Source organism: Canis aureus, chromosome 16, assembly GCF_053574225.1.
Source record: "Canis aureus isolate CA01 chromosome 16, VMU_Caureus_v.1.0, whole genome shotgun sequence".
NCBI lineage: Eukaryota > Metazoa > Chordata > Mammalia > Carnivora > Canidae > Canis > Canis aureus.
In genome coordinates, this window is record NC_135626.1 from 21,335,151 (window position 1) to 21,355,939 (window position 20,789).

At 47.9% G+C, this 20,789-nt stretch overlaps 1 protein-coding gene and 2 long non-coding RNA genes across 6 annotated transcripts in view; 1 reads left to right on the plus strand and 2 right to left on the minus strand.

The window, feature by feature from the left end:
- Window positions 1–20,789, minus strand: part of ASIC2 (acid sensing ion channel subunit 2) — a 994,452-nt gene that overhangs the window by 255,332 nt on the left and 718,331 nt on the right. Inside the window, exon 1 of one of the 3 annotated variants that reach the window (XM_077852175.1) lies at window positions 1,004–1,732. The exons of the other annotated variants lie outside the window; for them this stretch is intronic. Within the exon in view, the coding sequence (XP_077708301.1) occupies window positions 1,004–1,717 (714 nt within the window). The 5' untranslated portion in view covers window positions 1,718–1,732. Of the gene's footprint in view, window positions 1–1,003; window positions 1,733–20,789 lie in introns of those variants that run through there. 3 annotated transcript variants of the gene reach the window in all.
- On the minus strand, window positions 8,809–12,304 carry LOC144286102 (uncharacterized). Its single transcript, XR_013354196.1, has 2 exons — window positions 11,690–12,304; window positions 8,809–9,251 (listed from the first exon to the last, which is right to left on the minus strand). It is a non-coding gene; the product is annotated as an uncharacterized LOC144286102 (long non-coding RNA).
- LOC144286103 (uncharacterized) overlaps window positions 11,217–20,789 on the plus strand; it is a 31,351-nt gene continuing 21,778 nt past the window's right edge. Inside the window, exons 1-3 of one of the 2 annotated variants that reach the window (XR_013354197.1) lie at window positions 11,219–13,531; window positions 15,818–15,979; window positions 19,130–19,281. This is a non-coding gene — a long non-coding RNA (uncharacterized LOC144286103). Of the gene's footprint in view, window positions 13,532–15,817; window positions 15,980–19,129; window positions 19,282–20,789 lie in introns of those variants that run through there. The other variant, XR_013354198.1, reaches the window with a different exon arrangement.

Here is a 20,789-nt window from a genome sequence, read left to right on the forward strand (position 1 = left end):
TCCCCGCTCTAGTGGAAAAACCCAAACCCACCTAAGGGGCATTTATACACGAATGACTGGACAGGCTTGTGCCACGCTGGGGTTTGGCACCAGAACTCCTCCAAGGCAGACCGCACGAGGCAGATACCTTCTGTCTGACAGCTGCATTATCCAGACCCACAGCGTGGGGGAACCAGCACAGCAAATGGTTTACAAACCCCGAACACAGCTTCTCCTGGCCCCTGCTGTTCACATCAATATCTCTTTGAGGCTGCTTTCCCCACTGCAGGGTGGTGGCTTCTCTAGAGCCGGACCCATACTCACTCACTCCGTGGGGTCAAAGACCCCACTGACGCCCACCACTGCAATCCCCCCTGGATGCCTAAGACAGAGCTTTTACAAAGCAGCGGAAGAGGCTGCAGAGTACCGCCACCTAACTGGCTCGTTTCGGTGTTGGTTAATATTCTGGGCGTTTCCTCCGAAGTCTCCCTAGATTCCAATGTTTTGGAACTCAGGCATAAGCTGCTTAGGGCAGTGCGATTCTGCTGATGGCCCATTTTTGAAGAGCTTCCTGCTGGTTTTCCCAAAGACCACAAACCCACAAGTAAAACACGCATCCCTCTCGTCCCATCCCTTCACCCGAGACACAGGGCAGTTGCCTGGGGTCCTGTGCACCTGCGGCGGGGGGGGGTGGGGGGGGTGGGGGCGGTACGGGACGAAGAGGTCTAGCATTCACAGGAGGGGACCAGAAGGAGCAGGGCTGAGGGTCTGGGGGCCGACGGAGGCGAGAGCCGGGACAGGTGAGCGAGGTCACGCCTCCTACAGTTACGTCCAACTTGCCACGACCTGGAGGACGAGCGAGGCTCAGGGGACCTAAGAGTGGGTTCGGCCTCGGCGTCCCGGAATGATGTCACCGGCAGCGGCCTGGTGTGCCACCCCGGGGGTGGGGGGGCCCTACTGAGTCCGGAGCGCGGGGCGGGGCGGGGGGAGCGGAGGGAGCGGGTCCGCGCGGAGGGCAACTCACGGAGGAGAAGTTGTGCGGGCCGCAGAGCTCGCCGCGGTACTTGCAGGAGAGCAGCATGTCCTCCAGCTGGTGGCCCAGGCGGTCCATGAAGGCGGCGCTGATGCCCTCGAAGTGGCGCGGCGGCAGGAAGAGGCGGAAGTCGGCCAGCTTGCGGAACCACTGGCGGCGCGGCTCGTCGCCCCGCAGCAGCTCGCTGACCAGCGGGCGCGCGGTGCGGTTGGGCAGCAGCAGCCCGAGCCAGTGGCCGGCGTAGTAGAGGTCCCCCTTGGAGAGGCGCGGGAAGCGCAGCGGGTTGTTGTTGCACACGGTGACGGCGGGGAAGGGCAGCTGGCGGCTCCACTCGCGGTGCACCCGCGTGTGCGACGGGAAGCTGAGCCAGTAGAGCAGGCGGTTCGAGGACCAGGACAGCAGCAAGCCGAGGGACGTGCAGAAGGCCAGCACCCACAGCGCGCGCCGCTGGAAGGAGCCCCCCGCCGCCGCGCGCCCGGCGCACATGTGCCGCAGCCCGTGCAGCTTAGCGCGGCTCAGCGACGGCCGCCCCCTGCGGGCGACCCCCGGCCCCTGCAGCGCCCGCTCGCGCGCGCCGCCCCGGGCGCCCCCGGGCTGCCCCGCCGCCGCCACGGCCGCCGGCGCCGGCTCCTCGCGGGCCATGCGGAAGCGTCCCGGGCCGGTGAGCGCGGCCGCGGGCAGCCGGGCTGCGCCGCTCCGGCTCATTCATTCAGCCCGCGGCTGGCGGCAGCGGCGGCGGCCCCGGCCGGGCGGAGCCGCCATGGGAGTCCGCAACAGCAGTGGAAGCAGCAGCAGCAGCAGCAGCAGCAGCGGCGGCGGCCGCCGCGCGCAGCCCGCGCCAGGGAAGCGTACGCCCGAGAGGAGCTCCGGTGGCGCGGCATGCCCGCCCGCCCGCCGCCGCCGCCGCCGCCTCCGCGGGCGCCCGCCCGGGACCGAGCGCCGCTCCGGCCCGCCGGCCCCGGCCCTGGCCCCTGCCGAGCGCCCCCCGGGCTCCCCGGGCCCCTAGTCTTCCTGGAGGGCGCCTGGCCCCGCCGCTACCTCTAGAGGGGCCCCACCGGGCGCCGCCTCTCCGGTGCCGGGCGCTGCGCCCGCCTCCCCTCGCCTCGGACCCCGGGGGACCCCGCGCCGCGTCCCCCCTGCGCCGCCTAACCCCAGCTTTTGCGCTGGTCTGGGGAGAGCAGCCACGCGGCCACCATCCCGGACCTGGACATCCCCAGGGGCCCGGCCAGCCCAGCCCGTAGCCCCGCGGCGCTGGGACCCGCGAGAGAAGGCGCCGGGGAACGAGCGCCCCCAGAGGCCGCCGCGGCTCGGGCTCGGGCTCGGGCTCGGGCTCGGCTCGGGCTCGGGCTCGGGCGCGGGCGCGGGCTCGGGCGCGGCGGGCGGGGTGGGGTGGGCTGGGGTGGGTGTGTTCCCGGGCGAGGGGTCGCTCAGCGGCCGTGGCGCTCTTTCCCTCCCCGGCGCGATCCGTCCGCCGCGCCCCGGGCTGCGCTCGGCGGAGACCCTCGAGGGCTCCCCCCAGGCCCGCGCCTGAGCCCTGCGAGCGACGCGCCCGCCCTCGCCCTCGCCCTCGCCCTCGCCCTCGCCCGGGGCTGGGGGCTGCTCGGGGCGTCCTGCGGAGGGCTGCCTGCCGCGGGGCCCTCCCGCGCTGCTGGCCCGAGGAAAGTGTCACTGCTCCCCGCCACTCTCCCGGGCGCCTCGGCTCTCCAGAAAAGGCCGGCCTCCTTGTCCCCTGCCTGGTCTCCTCCCTGCCCCGGCGGCGCCAGGAGCGGGGCACTGCGGAGCCCCGGCTGCACCTCTCGGCGGGGTGACCGGGACTCGCCGCTCCGCGCGTCCTGCTCTCCGGGCTGCGAGCCCGCGGCGGCGGCGGGGCTGCGGGGCGGCGGGGCGGCGGGGCGGCGGGGCGGCGGCGCGGGCTGCGCTCCTCTCCCGGCTGCCCGGCCCTCCTCGGGCCGCGGGCGAACTTGGGCAGCGGCCGCGCGACGCCGGCGCGGCGGGGTTTCAAGCACCTGCTCCTCGGCTCGCCGGCCGCACGGCTCCGGGCGGGCGGGGCGGCGGCGGCGAGCGCTGTGCGCTCCTGGAGACGCGGTGCTGACGCGCCCGGCTCCTCCTCGCTGCATTTTAAGTCCCGGCCACTGTGGCCGCTGCGCACCGAGCGGGGAGCCTCTCGCCGGAGCCGGCCGGGCGGGGGATGCGCTGCACAGATGTGCCAGAGTGTGCGGGCTGGGGGCAGAGACGGGGGGGGGGGGGGAGAATCGTCGCGAAGCCATGTGTGGACAAGTGTGAGAACACCTCGGGCTGGGAGATGGGCTGCACAGAGAGTGAGCTGCCGTGTAGTGTGGGCATGTGAACAAGTGTGTGAGGGGGGCGTCGCACAGAGTGTGGGTAGGTGTGTGTGCATGTGCTGAACGGGTATTTCTGTGCATCTCGTGCATGTGAGCTTATCTGCAGATGATGTACTGTGGCTACCTGAGGGGGTGTGATGTGTGTAGGATAGGGTTCTGTGATGGTGTGTGTGTTCTCTGTGTGTGGGAGTGTGTGTGCACTGGGTGGTGGGTATGAATGGGTGTGTTGATGTGCAGATGCATAGCAGAGTTTCTGGATGTGGTGGGTGTGTTTTGCATGCGTGTCTGGGTGTGTGGTACGTGAGTTGAGGTGCTAGGAGTGGTGATTGGGCCTCTGGCAAGGTGGGCTCTGCCTCTTGGGAGCTTCCCAGGTGTGCAGCGCCCCCCACCCACCCCCCCAGCCCCACCACCAAGGGTCTGCTGCTCAGCCCTAGAGCGCTCAGCCAGCACAGCTCTCCTAGGACGGCAGCAGGGAGGAGTGTGGCTTCCCAGGACAGGAGGCTCCATCTCCGCCATTCACCTGTGAGCCTACAGTGTGATGTCACCCCCCCCCCTCCTGGGCAGGCTCAGGGGCTCCCACTAACCCTCAGGCACCTTTCGATGATTTTATTTAGCCTTTGTAATATTCTACTTTGGTGTGTTTGGGACGATGGATGAAGCACACAGTGTACTGCTAGCTCCATGTCACAGGTGAGACTAGGGAGGACAAATACGTGGCCAAAGTCATACAGCCTGCAAGCGACAGACTGGGATTCTGCACCCAGGTGCCCAAAGCCCTGGCTCTTTCTACTGCACCCCATAGCTTTACAGTTTGCACTGTGGGCCAGGCACCTTGAGGGCGGAGCTGGAATCCTGCAGCTCTCGCAGCTACCTGGCAATGAATGTGTGCCACTCAGACCTCGGATTGACCCCCTGAAGCCTCAATGGAAGAGGTAATGCTTCAGCCCCATTATTCCCTGGGATAGAGGGGTTTTCCAGAGAGTGGGTTTTGATGGGGGTTGTAGCGGAGTAGAGACAGTGTGAAAAAGATCCCAAAGGTGGGAGGGCACTTAGTGAAGTAGCGGGATTTGGGATTTGGGCCCGGAGAGGAATTTCACCTCCTTTACGATGACTTCTTAGGGGTGCTTCTGGCAAATCTGTTGAATGAGCCCAGAGTGTCTGAGTGGTACTGGGTGGGCTTTCCCTCTTCACTGACCTGGAGGGCATTCTGTCAGCTTGACAGCTCCCTGCATCGGGTCTCTGGAGAAGAGGACATCTGAGCCCCACTCATCCTCACTCACCCCCATACATAAACACACGTGCACCTGCCTCACACACGCATCACACGCACACCTGGAGACTCGTCTCATTCACCAGCAGAAAAAGCTACTGAAGTGGGTTTTTCTATTTTGGATTCTGTTCCTTGAAGCTGTCTGTTGCTGGCTTTGGGGGGAAGGTTCTGAATCTGCCAGTTTTATGGGGTTTCTATCAGAGGCTCCCAGCCTGGTCCTAACGTTCCTGTAAGTTGCCACAGTGATACGTATCCCAGTTAAGGTGGAGCTTGTGAGCTCAGCAGCGCAGTTGCTGAAGAGGCAGCCAGTGCAAGCACATCACATCTTCCAGAGTCCTAACTCTGGCCTGGCACAGAGACCTGTCTTAAAGAAACCTTTAGGATGTTCAATGTTTCTGATACGTTCAGGGCTGCGGGCTGTTTCTTTCCTGGCAGTTTCCCTCTTGAAATGTACACCTGCTGTTGTTGGTTGCCCGGATGTCTTCTGTGCCTTGGGTTTTCCTGTTAATTCTCCAGATGGGTTGCTTTTCCAGAGAGGGGAGAGGTATCCTGCGTAGGCTCCAGGCTCTTGGCACAGAAATCCAGCAGGAGGTAGAGGATGGCTAGTGACCCTAGCAAAGATCAGTGGCACTCTCTATGGCGTATGTATGCAGTGAGTTCCCTACCCCCATGCACCCCACCCCCCACCTGGACCAATACTTCCACCAGCTCAGCAAACTCCACTCTTTCTTCAAGCCCCAGCTTAAGCATCACCTCCCGGGAAATTGGAGCCATCATGGCCCTTGCAGTAGTAGCTTTCAACTATGTATGTCCAGGGTATTCTTCTGGACATGAACCCTTTGAGGACAGGGACTACACCTCACTCATGTTTGTGTCCCTCCCTCCAGGCACAGTGCCTGGCACACTGACAAAGCACCCTGAGACAGGAGGAGGGGAAAGGAACTAGGATTTCTTGAATATTTCTGTATGTCACACATTGAATTGGACATGTAAATGTATTTAATTTCTCACTCCAATCCCGCAACGGAGGAATTTTGGTTCTCTTTATATATTTGTGAACCAAGGGCTCAGAACTAAACTCTAACTCATTCCAAAGCCCAAGAATTTCCCTTTCCACCATGCTTCTTGCAAAAGTATAATAATAAACAGATAATAAAATAAATATAGGACTTCCTAAGCACTAGGGCCTGTTCTAAGTTACTTACACTAAAGACAAGTGTTCTAAGTATTTAATCCTCAAAATGATTGTATGAGGTGAGTAGTATTATTTTCTGTACCTCAAAGCAGAGGAATCCTTACCACATAGAGGTAGAGCTACTCACCTTAAGCCACACAGCTACTAAGCTGCAGAGCAGCCTTTGAATCCAAGCAGTCTGGCTCCAGCTCCCGTGGTCTCAAACCCTACCCCATATCATCTCTGCTCTATTGAATGACAGCACATGGGAATTAGCTTTCCTGTCCTGGAAGACTCGCTTGGCCAGAAAAACAAATTCGCAAGGCAGCGCATGAGCTGACCCACATAACCTCTCCACCAAGAAATTAGAATTATCATTGTGATTTGCCAATAATAAGCTTTCAAGAAAACCTTCCTTTTCTTGTTTATCTCTAAAACATCTGTTGCTCACACCTGGAATCCTGGCCTTTTCTTCTGTGCGATGTTTGTGTGCAGTGACAGCGAGGCCTCTACTTACTGGCCAGCCAGCCCACTTCCCAGGATGGGACTACCACCACTAATTATGAGCTCTTTCTCAAATCCAATGAGTTTGTTGGGAGGCGGAGGCCGATTTCAGCCAATGTGATTTTCTGGTTCTTATAATCCAATTTTCGGAGCTGATCCTTGTTGACTTAATCAGGCTTCACCGGAGCCCCCAACATTCCTGTTCACCCCTACTCCCTCCTACTCAGGGGTCAGGCATTGGAAAGTGTCTGAGGAGCCAGCTCACCCTGCTCCCTACCTGCTATAGGAATCCCTCTTACACACCCTTTTAGGAACTGTCCACTGGTAACCGGTTCTATTCTGGAACATCTGGCAGTGTTTGAAGCTCCTTCCTTTTGTCAAATTGGAATCTGTCGTTTTGTTCATTTCTCTCATTTCCCCTAATTTATCTCTGGAGACCTGCACAAATAAGTTTGATCTCTCTTTCACATGGGAACCCTTCAAAAATACTTTACCGAATCAGAGTACATTGATGCTGAAAGGGGTTCCAGCAGTCTGCCCACCTAACAAACTCTTCAAGATAAGTCTTCTCTTCTCAGGCAAAACGTCACCCATTCCTACAGCTGTTACTCCTGTGCTTGTGCTCTCGAAGTGGGATCTTGGAGGTCAACATCCTTAAAATGTGACCACCAACCCCTGCAGAGTATGAGCACACCAAGCCTTTTACTATGGTGGTGGTGTGTTCTTATTTGCCCTCTTACCTCTGGGATGTAGTGGACATAGTGGGTGGGGAGAGGGGACTGTAATGATGGGTTCTGGGTGGCTCTGCTTAGGATGCCAAATGCACTCTTTTAGGACTCCGCTGTTCATTGTAATGAGCCAATATGACTTTTAGCACTAAAGTCCACTGATCTTATGGGGTAGTGGGCTTTTGTGGGTTTGCCTGTGTACCCAAATCTGTTTCTCTCTTTTTTCCCATCTCTGTACTGACCTTGGCTCTCTGTCACTCTGCCTCCCTCTTCCTCCTCCTTCTCTTTTCTCCTTCTTATCTTTCTCTCCTCTTTCTCTTCTCCTGACCTCTTCCTGAGATCTAGTGGTCCTATCTGATACCTCTTTAGTTCATATTATTGGTGACCTCTATGCTGGCCATCATAGAGGTGGCTGCAATGTCACAGGACCTGAGCAAATGTCCAAGTAGTCATGCTAGGAATTCCTGCACTGATGGAAAGATCAAGGAGGACCCCTTCACCATGGTCTTAGCACATTGCACAAAAACTTTACCCTCCCATGCCTCCCACCCTCTACCATGGGGCTGGCATTGGAGTTGCTTGTCCATCTTGCCTTTCTCTGTGCTTCAGTATGTCCACTGTTTTTCTCACTGCGTGGTCTTCTTGTATTACACTCGACTTCTCCTAGTTTTCTCTTTTTCTGGGCTCTTTCTTAGACTCCCCAGACTATCTATCTATCTATCTATCTATCTATCTATCTATCTATCTTGCCCTTTGGCCATTTTCATTTTAATGGAATTCAAACTCTCAGCTGCCCAATCTTCACCAGCACTAAATCAAAGACGTAAGAGGGCCCACACCTACCAGAGAAAGATCAGAAGCTGGAAGGACAGGTCCAGAGTAGAGGGCAGGTAGGATGATCCCCAGAGCTGGAGGTAGATCTGCTGAAGCCCAGTGCTCTACCTTGAATGGCAAATCCTGAAAGCTGGGAGCTGGATATTCAATCTAATTTAACCCCTTCACCCTCAGGGGAGGAAGTCAAGGTCCAGAGAGGGGAAAGGCTTTCTGTAAATCATATAGACTGTTACTAAAAAAATGTAGAATGAGAATCTAAATTCCAACTTCCAGTTCATTCTCTGCTCACCCTGAGAAGTAACTTTTTAAAAATCCATTTTGAAATCCGTAATGTATTCACATGGTTCTAAAAGGACAAAATAATAAACAGTCTATTTAGAAAGTCTCTCTACCCCTTCCCCTCCCCTGGCCACCCATTTTTCCTCCCCAGAGGCAACTCAGGCCATCAATTTGTTGTATAATCTATTAGTGGTACTTCGTGAATATATATACGTCCGTTTAGCCTCAATATGTCCCCTTTTCTTACACAAATGGTTGCATTCTGTGAATACCATTTACTAGAGTAATTGTAGTCCATGTTCTTCACACTTTCCCCTCTGTATTTTCAGTTATTTTATGGTTGCCTGCCTCTGACACCTCATTCCAACTTCTGTTATTTTCTTCAACTTCTCATTTCACATTGTCCTGCTCTCCCATCCAACAAGGACAGAGGGTCCTATGACAAGGTGGTACAAGAGCTTGTCATTTTATTATCAGATTTTTCATTAACTCTTTCCTAGATACATTGATGGTTAGAAGCTCTTGTAGAGGTCATCTCAAAGAGTGGGTAATGCAAATACATTTCCATTTGACTCTGAAGAGTATTACGAGGTGTATTAGCATAGGATTAAATTTTTCATATTTTACTTAGGATATTATAACATACACACACACACACACACAAATTGAGTGCTCTGAGCACATAGCTTGGTTGGTTTTGGAAGGTGGTTCAAGCATGCATTGGGTGGCAGAGAAAGCCAGTTTGGGATTCAGAAGTTTCTCTGATTAATATACAGAGTGGGTAAAACCACAGAGAGAACCACAGGATGTCAGTGCTTCATGATCTTAATACCATGTAGTTAAACTTAGGAGAGGAAATTGATGTACAGAGCTCAGCAGCTTGCCTCTGGTCACTGGGAAGCTGATCTGATGATAGTCATGATGATGGTGATGTGATGATGATGATGATGATGGTGTTGGTGTTGTTGATGATGATGGTAGTGGTGGTATTGGTAACGTTGATGATGGTGGTAATGGTGATATTTGATAGCTGACATTGATTGAACACTCTGTGTCAGGCACTGTGCTCAATGAACATGTGCTAAATCACATAATCCTCACAGCAAACCTATAAGATACATACCACCATTATAGCTCTTCTACATGGAAGAAATCAAGGCAAAGATTGGATAAGTAACTTGTCCAGACAGTGGCTAGACTCAAGCCTAGGCATTTGGGCTGTATAGTACAAGGTCTTAATGAAGTTGGTTACAATTAGCTGAAAGTGATAACTGTATTTATTGAGTATCTAAAGCATGTCAGGTGCTGTCTTCGGCACTGAGAATATGACATCTATCCACACTGGTCCTTGCCTCAGCTTACAATCTAGTGGATGACGTGGATGAAATTAAGCTCAGGCCACGTCAATAATCAGTCTCCTTCCCCCAGCTTTGCTTACCTATCATTGGCTTATTCTGGGTTTAGGCTTGAATAACTGGGTCTTTGGTTGTAACACCGGCCATAAAGTTAGCAGAGCAATGGAGCCTTGCACACTTTTCTACCCAATTTCCCCTCCCAGACACATAACAAAACTCTCATTAAAATTGTTAAGCATAATAAGCTTCTCCAGTAGTTACCATCCGCTCATATTATGAAAGGCATGCCGTTAAAATAGGATCTAATGAAATATAAAACCCCAGGTACAATTAGGCATATTATTCACAATTCCTTGACCGTCCCTTTAACTGCTTTCGGCCATGACTTAATCCTACCCTGGCTCTCACCTCCCCTTTGGGGAGCACTAAGTAACCAGCCCTGAATCTATCTTGCAGACAGACCCTCTGCAGTGACTCAGATTTAAGGCTAGGTTGATTTGTCAAAAGCCTCCAGCCAGGCTGCTTTTCCTCTTAGCCATGGCTTTCCTCTGTCTCAGTCACTAGCAGTGTGTTTACTCACTTTCCCTTATAAATGACCTGGCCAAACCAATACTTTGGGTTTCTCTACTCCTAGTTTATCTTGCCTGTCCACCCACCAGAGGAGCAGAAAGGGAAGGATTACAGTGCATTACTTGGCAACCGTGTGGATCTGTGTGATTATCTAAACAGAAGACAGGAAGAGAAGGGCAGGACAGGAAAGTGGGAGGAGGGAAGGGAAGGAGAGGGGAGAGGAGGGGAGGGGAGGGTGGGGGAGGAGAGGAAAGGAGAATAACACAGAGTACCTACCATATACTATTATGCACACCATGTAAAGATTCTTCATGACAAGTCTTCCAGGTGGGTAATATTATTCCCATTTTATGGATGGGGTATAGAAACCTTTCTTTCCAATCTCATCCTCTCTGTTGCTGGTTTAAGCACAGTATAAGCCACAGTAATAGCCATAATCACATAATGCAACCATTCACTGAGCTAGATATTGGGCACTGGGTTAAGCCTCATTTTCCAGATGCTAAAAATGAAGCTCAGAGAGGTGAAGTCACCTGGCTAGGATCACACAAAGTATGTCACACAGTGGCAGAGCCAAGATTCCAGTCCAAGTCTGACTCCAATGTCCTGGTAATTATTAGAAAGGCAGGAAATTGGGAGTTTAGAGGAAGGAAAAACAAAGTGGGTGACAGCATAATTCAGAGCTTTGCAAAAATCTTTGGGGAGATGAAGGAAGTGACAACAGAAACTAGGTTTTCAGTATGTGCTGTGCATCTGGAACTATGCTCTTCCTTGCTTTCATGATGCCATTACAGGCAGAGCTAAAACTATACAAGCCTAGTGACTGGGAGAGGTTTAGGGAAGCACCCATGAGTATAAATGCCAGGCTGGGCTAAGTAAGTTAGAGAAAGCCACACAAAATATTTCCTCTCTCAACATGCAAATGACTTTGCATGCTGAATGCCACCACATGGTCACAGGGTAGGTACTCACCTTTACAAACCATGGGTTTTTGGCCTGCCTGTTTCCTTCCCTCTCCCGGATGCCTCCCTCTCCCGTCCGTCCCTCCCTCCCTCCCTCCCTCCTTCCTTCCTTCCTTCCTTCCTTCCTTCCTTCCTTCCTTCCTTCCAGACCTCAGTCTTGGCTTCTCCTTACTAATCAATACTTCTTTAGCCCAACGCTGTTCAAGCTTACTCACTTAATATTTCTTAGCAGCCTATAGCACTAACACATAACATTAGATTCAAAATAGTTTTCTGAAAGTGCTTGGAGTTATAGAGGCAAGTTCATAAGCTTGATGTGTAATAAGAGCCATGAAACAGTTCATATCCTTTCATCTGGCAATCCTACACCTTAGTAGGTTCCCTAAGGAAATAACCCAAAGCAAAGAAAAAGTACAAGGGTACTCCCAGTGAGGATATTCATGATAGAGGAGGGAAAAAAAAAAAAGAAAGCAAAATTAAAAACAGTTCATATGCCCAACTATGAGGGGAATGACCAAACACATCATAGTGATCCTATGTCATTGGAAATGATATCATTAAAAAAAAAAAAAAAGGCTAGGACAAGGATGCCAATGTGTTGAGTTAGAAATGAAATAGTGTTGAGTAACAAGATCTGAGCACAAAAGACGTGCACTTACCTGATCACCTCTCTAGGGAAACATCTCTTCTCACATGAAAAATGGTCAGAGGGGAACTAGGAGAGACAGGATTTACTAACAAATAGGTTCTTTTGGTAAAGTCACATAGATTTTAGACAAACTAAACCCAAACAAGCTTGCCAGAGCCAAGCTTGGAAAGAAGGCACATTGGAAGCAGAAAGTTTTCTGTCTCTATAAACTGGTATCACTGGGTTTTGGGCATTGCAGCCCTGGACCTCTTGGTCGGCCTCACATCCCTACCCTGGCACTCCCCAGTGAAAGTGAGGCACAGAGGTGGTCCTGGTGTGGCTGGCTCCAATCACCTCGAACCGTGCCCCATCTGGTATTTTCATCACGGCTTCTGACTCCTGGGGCCCCATCTCTGCATTATCCTGCTCCTCCAGGACCTCCCCTCAGTCTCAATCCCAGTGATGACTTACATCATAGATGTTCTGTGACCAAATAGTGATCCATAATAAAAGCTATCTCAGAAGCTAAACTGTCCCCAGTAAAGGAGAAGTCTTTGGGTAAGGATTGCCTCTAAGGTGTTACTTCCCTTGTGTCCTTTCTACTTGCTGTGTCTCCATCATCTGTCCCCAATTTTTGCCTGCAGACCTCACTCTGACTTGTGATTAAACTCTTGCTGGACAATATGATTTTATGCATTTGATCCTGGCTGGATCTGAACAGTGTGATGGGCCCGAGCATTTTCCCCAGTTACAACCATGTCTCCATCTTTAACTATGGTTGGAATTCCGCTTGGTCTTAACACCCATAATACTCTAATTTCTAGGTTAGAGGCAGTGCAAGGAAATAAGGAAGAATCCATGTGGGCAGTTTGAGCAGTCACAATGCATGTCACAAAATCCATAAAAATAATAACAGCCTTATTTAATTGAGGCTAGTAATGTGGTAGGCCTGGGAACTTTGCATGCATTATCTCATTTAAATCCTCACAGTCATCTGAGTGAAGTACATTATTATTAATTTCTATTTGTGTTAAGGAGGAATCTGAGGCTGAGAAATAGCAAGTGAATGATTGAATGTCAAAATCAGGTTTTGCTGAAGTCAAATCCTCTCTCTCCCTGGCATCCCCGCACCATCCCCCCCCCCCCCCTTATATATTCTACAGTCTTCTAGGCATTAAAGATACCAACACATGGCTGGAGCATGAGTGAGCCCTTTTCTTTTACAGTCTGTTTATTCTTACTTTACATACAATCCTGGTAACATGCTTGGGTATTGTATTTCAGGCTCTCAGCAGAATAAAAGTAATACATGTTATGAAAAGAAACAAGGAGGCTTAAGATTCAAAAGTACTGATAGCCTGAATGTATAGCCAGAGCCTGACCACAAAGAAGCAGACAAAACAACTCTAAAAACAGATAGAGGGACTAAAAGAAATGATGCCATTTAATGTTGGGCAAATTCCACATATCTCAAATAGTCCTGAGTCTTTTAGCTCAAAATAATAGTTGGACCTTACAATGATTGCCTTGCATCACCATGATGCATTTTGTTTTGAATAATTTGTTATAAGAATATCAGAAAGGCTGGCATATATTTCAGAAGGAGTTTTAGCAAAATTGTTCCAATAAAAAAATTGTAATTCTTAAAGGAGAAAATAAATCCTTAACTCATGGAAATGTTGGCTATTCAGAAAAATGACTAATGTCTTTGGGAGAAAGAGTATGGTTAACACAGATTTTATTCTCACTTTTACTCCCATTGTTTCAGCTATTACCTTAAACAGAAGCTTCCTTGTTGTCATTTGCTTGATGGCCAAACAGGGATTGGCACGTGGCTTACCATTCCAAATTGATTACGTTGCTGCCAGTTGGGGTACGTTGTGGGTGTTTATTTGTTCTATAAAAGGGGGTTTTGTGGTATTTAAATGTTTCTATCTCTTTTCTGTTTCTTCAACTAAAAACAATGACAGACCAGTTTTTACCACATCTTCCCCCCCTGGAGGAAGAAACAGTAATGGAGAAATAGAATTCTATTTGAGAAAACAGTTCTAACGTTCATGTCTCCATCAGAAACATTTCAGGGTTTTGTTCTGTAAGACTTGGAAGTCTTGTACAATAGGTGACAAGAATAGGAATAGCAGAATTCCAACTTACCAAGGAGTGTCAGAAATCAGACTATCTCAACAAATGCAGCTCATGTATTAGCTTCCTGAATGCACGCTTCCCTTTGAAGGGTTGTGTGTGTGTGTGTGTGTGTGTGTGTGTGTGTACGTTTGTTTTTCCCTTTTGCATATTCACTCATTGATTGGTACAGAGAAATGTGAAATGTCTGCACCGCATTGTAAACTATTGACAATATATCCTTTTAAATTTGGAACTGCAATTTTACTCATGGGAAGAGACATTTCAGTCATGGATTCTAGGTCTCTTTTTAACCTGAAATCTTGGAATTATCCTCAACTAAGTTGTCACTCCCACCACATTCCATCCATCACCCAAGGCTTTTGGTGCTGCCCTCTTCAATCATTCTCAAGCCCATGGTCATCCATTCTCACTCCCACTACCTTGGTGTGGACCTTTCTGGTCTACAGCTTACAGCTTACCCTTCATTACAGCTTTAACTGGATCCCTTGCCTCTGATTTCCTTCCTTTACAACTCAATCTCCACCCTGCCATTCTGATTTTGTTATTCCTTGGCTTAACATCCTTCAAGGAATCCCTGCCGCTTTTTGCAGACCTTCACAGCCGTCATGCTGTGACATACAGTGGGGCATAGGAAGTGCAGTTATTTTGGGGTTATGGGACAGGCTTTGGGCAGCAGGAGTCTTAGGGGCTGCTCAAGACTGCAGCCTTGTCCACTTGCCCCAATGTGGTATATAAATACTTTCTATTTTGTTCTTGAAAAAAATTCCAGGAAGTTCTGGGAAATCCTACCTTATAAAACCCTTCTCATTCTGGCCCATGTATCAATCCCCTTCTTTTTTTTTTTTGCTTGGTGAACATGTATTCAGTTTTGAGACCCTGCTCAACATTCTCCTCCCTACAGATTTCCCTACTCCTGCAAATAGGACTAAGCATTATCTCCACTCTGCTCCAATGCAAGCCAGTTAGTGGGAATTGGGAAGGTTCCTTAAACTCTGAGTCTTAATTTCCTCATTTGAAAAATGGAGATAATATCTGCCTTGCAGGGCCAGCATAAAGATTAAGTAAAATAACATATGTAAAGCATTTAGCACAGAACTTGGCATATAGTAAGTATTCAGTAAATATTTGTTGAATAATAAATGGTAGTTGCTATCATTAACTATCAAACTTTTGCCAGTGCATTTATTCCATAATTGTGCAATGGTTGTTAACTTCTCTTTTAGGATTTTTCCATTTGTCTCAATGCAATAGATTCTGCTCTGCTAGGATGTCAGCTCCAATGAAGGAAAGGATCTTGAGCTTGTCCACTAGTGTATCCTATACACACGCTCAACAGGGCCTGGCACATAGTAGACTTAAGTGGGATTTATAGCTCATTTGGTCTCCTCACTTGGCTCTTGTGGGGGTCAAGTGCCATGATGTATGTGAAATGCTCTGAAAATATAAACATCTTGTGAATATCTTATATACCTAGGAGTTATCCATTCATTTACTCTTTTTGTCTCTTGGCCATACTTGTGTTGAGCTGCCAGCATAAAAACATGCTTGCAGACTCATGTTCTAGTGTAGCATGTAAGTTCTGGGGAAGTCTGGTGCCCACATACAATGCTAGCACTTTTGTTGGACAGAGGTAACTAAGGCAGACATTCTAATTTGTATCATTGCCTTCTGAAATAGAAGAGCCATTTATGGATCTGTCAGCTCCAGCTTTCATGCCTGTGGCACAAATGCAGTTCTAGATATGTTGTACCCTGAGTCCTGCTACCCTTATTCTCCAAGCCACAGTGTGACTGTCCCTATCAAGGAGAGTCACCTTGGGAAAGGTAGGTGAGGAAGACTCAGGGTGGACTTCACTTCAGGTGAGAGCTGGAAGCTCTTTAGTGATCAACTGGTCCAATCTCCTTGGTCTAATTTACAGAAAAAGAAACTGTGCCCCAGAGAGAGTCAGTGATTTGTCCAGTGTTACACAGCCAGAAACTCTCCTTAAGTATTCCTTTCTTCCACTTTACTACAGGATTTAACAGAGGAAAGAAGAGATGGATTTCCAAACAGAGGAAATAAGAATACCTGGAAAAATATTGAGAAAATGAAGTCTATTTAAGGGCTTCATTTATATATGTTTGGTAGCTCAGGCTGTGAATAGAGGCTGAGAAGAGAAGATTCTTTGTACATGAAGGTGAGTAAACACAGATAAGGCACAAAGGAGGCTTACAGACACATTGGAGTGTGTGTGGGGGGGTTGTGTATGTATATGTGTACTTTATTATTTAGGTAATGAGGAGGATTCTATAGTATTTTTGTTTCATTTGCAGGAAATTTGAGTGGGGTAATATAAATAATATGATGCTTTTAGAAAATTAGTTTCTCAACAGGTAGGAGAAGAGATTGGAGACAGGGAGGAGACAGGGAGACAATTGCAATCTTCTCTGCTTGAATTGATGAGAGCCTCAGCACGGTGGTGATGGCAGGAATGGAAAGCAATATTGCCAAGGCATATTCTCATGGAAAAAAATAATTAAAGAATATGTGTGAGAGACACAGAACAAGAAGAATCAACATGAGACTCCTTAATGAAAATAGTAACAATCAGGGGCCAAGGTGATGTGAAAGTCAGAGAGGTAACAAAGATGCAAACATCCTTTAAAATGCTAAATAGACCAAAAAGACAGGAAATCTTAAACAAACGAACTTTAGTTTTAATAAGAAGGATTTCTTGGCTGGGATAGAGAATCAAGCTAATTGGAGAAGGAAGGACTTAGTGGCTTTCAGCTTATTATTAAGAAATCTCTAAATGTATGTTTCCTTTTAATGAGATGGTGCTTCCTCAAGTCTTAACAACTATGCATGGTTCCTTTACTTTATCTACTTCCTCCCCTTCTCCATGGGGAGGCAGCCCCTTCTCATCATTTGAGGCCTGGGTTCCAGACAGTGGGTATGTTTCATCCTGCTCATGAGATTTTTTACTTTATGCTTCTTACTTTTTCTTCTCCATCTTCTCTCATCAGATTTGGATTTTATTTTGGAATTACCTTCCTTTATGGTTTCCAATCAATCCCCTGCTGGGCTGCCTTATTTTAACACCTCTCCTAGTATTGCATGTAGCCAGACCCACCAGCCTCATGGTCATGAGCCAAACCTTAGTTATAGAGCCTTGCCTAGGAGCTGGATACTGTAGATATCCATCCAATAACTCTGTATTGTTGAATAAGCAAATGAATGAGTGATGAATGGAAAAAGGAAGGAAGGTAGGAAGATAGAAGAAATAAAAGGAGCAATTTTATTCCATGGAGAGATTTAACCTATATGATACCAAAGAACTTGGTTGAGTTGGTCTATTTCTGGTGAAAGGCAGTGCCACCTACATATCCAAGACATTATGAATCATCTACATAATTTAAGAGCCATTCTTTTTAGAAGAAAAAAAATAGCAAGATCAAGTAGTTAGTGTTAGTGAACTGGTCAACCCATTCAGTGATAACTCCATGTCCTTCATTAAACAGACATGGTCTGAGCTGATTAGGACATGGAGGAACTTGGCATTGTGGTAGCCACTGTCTCTGTATGTCAAAAGGATCCCCTTGATTTGAGGCTGACAAACTCTTACCACATTTCAATGAGCGATAATGAAGTGGCTACTGTCTTCATTGCCACAGCCTCCTGGTTCTACAGCTATATCTCAGAGCTTCTCTCTGTTCTCTTTGTGCCACTGCCTCCTTCTTTTCTTCTTCCTCATCTTGCTCCTTCCCTTCCTATTTTCCCTCTTACTTATTTTACTGCTCAGATTTTGACTTTTGAAACTCCTGGTTAAATATAGTGGATTGTCTGCAGACATGTATCTTTTGCCTCCAGAAACTCCATCAAGTTGATAGTAATAAAAGAAAAAAAGGATACTAAAAAGACAAAGAAGAGACATCTGTGGATTCGATATTCCGATGCATTTTTGAAATGCAGGATGTAAATGGCAGAACAGAGGAGCTATGAGCTAGAGTCCTGGCAGGGAGGAAATCCCACAAGAAGTGAGCCTGAGCTGATTGTTCTGACAGAGTCCATGTAGCTTAGGGGCCTCTTAGGCTACTTGAATGTAGAACATCCCAAACTGAAATCGTCGCCTTCCTCCTTCCCCTCATTTACCACCACCAACACCCTCTTTGCCACCACCACTATCACTCTTCCTCCTCTGTTCCCTTCAGTGCATCCTCTCCTCCCTCCTCTAGTTCTTACCCCAAAGGACGGCATCACTGACCACACAAACTGAAGTGCACCCTCCACGTCCAACCTTTGAGTACAACATTTAAAACCATTATGTTGACTTCTATTGACACAAACCACTTCACAGTGCCAATGAATGCTCCTGTATCTGCTCTCGCACCAGACCATGAGATCCTAGGGAACATTTTATCCTTGACAGTAATTTCAAAGTTGAGCACATGCTTGGCATGTAGTAAACATTAAATAAAGCATTAAATAAATAATTCGTGAAGAATCCCTATCCCTGGAGGATGTTTTGTTCCTAGAATACCATCATTTCTCCCCACTCTATGGAAACAAGCAAGATGATGCCTTTTTCAATCAAAAGTTTTTACAAAACTGACTAACAGAATAATATTACTACAGTATTATACTCACTTATTATGGAATATTATTCTAATTAGAATATATTATATTACTATTAGAATATCTTATTAGAGTATATGATATTGCTCTAACATTAATGCTCTGTATTATTGTAATACCACTGTTTGATAGTTGTCACTGAGGCCTAGGTGTTTTGAACCCTATGACATATCTTAACTCCTGTGATATCCATTTGTATGTCCAGTCTGTGGTGATTAGAGATGTTATTTATGCTCCAGAGAGGCAAGTGGTACTTGGAATGACAGTGGTACCCAGGAGTCAAAACCTTGAGTTTGTGTCCCAAATCTGTCACTGATTTGTCCTGTAGCTTTAGGAGAGTCAGTCTTCCTCTCTGGGAATAGGTCCTTCATCTTTAAGATGATATAGTTGGGCTAGATAATCTCTAAAATTTGTGTTTCTCTAAGACTTCTATACACCTAAGCTCATCATTAACCTTAGATTAGAGGTGCCCTGGTGTCTCCTTCAGAGCAATCCTGAGTGCTAACATTGCCTCCTTAATTCAGGTGATGAATGTGCATCTACAAAGGCAGAGGTTAGAGACTAGTGTTGATATGAGAGAATAGCCTGCACTTTCATCCTCAGGCTTAGAACTCATGCGAAAAATGTCTCTGAAGAAGTTGGACACTGGTTGTGCGTGGGTTTGATCCTTACTTTGTATCTTCTGCTGTTCTCTCTTTTTATGTTTTTCCAGAAGGAAAAAACTACTCAAAGAGTCCAAGAGATACAATCTTCTTTTGGAACGTACACCTGCTGATTTCAATGATGTTTGTACACAAGATTGCTTGAGGGCTGGGAGGAAAACTTTTCTTATCCTTTTATATATGAATAAAAAGAAAAGTTGCATTTTTGTCTTAGCATTACTAATCTAGTCCAGGAGCTAGAGCTTTCCTGGGAATCACAGAGCCTGATTTTCCAGCCTCTGGTTAGAGAGGCAGATGGGTAAACACAGAACTATCAGAACTCACTCTGGGTTCAAAAGGCTTGAGAGGAGTGATATGAAGTTCAGAATCACTGCATGGCTCTGGCTCCATCTGATATTGGAAGGAGGCAACACTTCCTTAGTTAGGCACCTTCGTTGCCTTACAACTCGCCTGATCTTTTCAACCATGCTTCTAGGTCTCTCTGGAGGATTAGCCCATTTCATAGATATGAGAACTGACCCTTGGGAGTTGAAATAAGTTGCTCAAAGTCACAAATTAAACCTGAGATTTGAATCTAGGTTTGACTCCTAAGATTGTGCTGCTTCAATTAGACTATATATCTCCCATTCATATTCTCATTGCTTGTAGCAATTATTTGAGTTTGTGTGTGTTTGCAAGGAAGAGGTGATAATAGGATGGGGGAATGCAGGGCAACCCAATCTCTGAGGATACATTTATTTCACAGATAAGAAACTGCTGATTCATCATGTGTTTTATTTGTCCTGCTACAAGCAGAGAAGCACAGAGTTTGGGAGATGAAGGGAGAATTTCTTCTCATCCATGCTTGGGGAGCTCAACTCTATTAGAACCTCAAAATGCAAGTTGGAGCGAGGTGGTAGACAGTCCAGAAACCAAGAGGAGAGCTGGAGATTTTCACTGAACACAGAAAGGAGACACTTCCCTGCCATAAGCTCCATATCTAGGCTTTCCTTCATCCCCCTTTCCTATTCCATGTACTTCCTTCGGAGAACCATCTACTTTCCTGGTTTCAACTCATGGATGAAGCAATGACTTTTAAACCTACTACTTCTGCCAGAACTTGCTTCTGAGTTCTAGACTTCTGTATGTAATTCCTTTTTATGCTCAGTGGTTGCTTCTCAGACACTTGAAATTCATCATGACTAACATTGACCTCCTCACCTTTTTTGCCCCCCCCCAAACACCTTTCCTTTAAGTTTCTCACCTCAGCAAATGGCTCCACCATCCACACAGCCACCCTCAACAGAAACCCAGATGTCATACTTGACTTCTTGCTCTGATTCCCATTTTCTGGAGAATCCTGCTACATGCATCTATTACTCATGCTGCTGCCAGAGTAGAGCACTTCACTAGTCTTCTTTAGACCCTTTGGGGATCCCTTGGCCTTCAGAATAAGGTTCAAACCCTGCAGTGATCTTCAGGACTGATGTCAAGCACAGAGGGGGCAGTGGAGGACCCAGGTTTGAATATCAGTTTTGTAATGTATTACAAATGTGATGTTGGGTGATCCATACCATCTCTTAAACTTGCTGTTTCTTCATCTTTAATGTGGAGCTACTAGCACTGGCTAGTAAATTTTCTGCAAAAATTTAATCAAATGAGAATAGTATCTGTAAACTATTAAAATCCAGTGCCTGACATGTAATAGCTTTGAATGATAGCTGAGCTTAA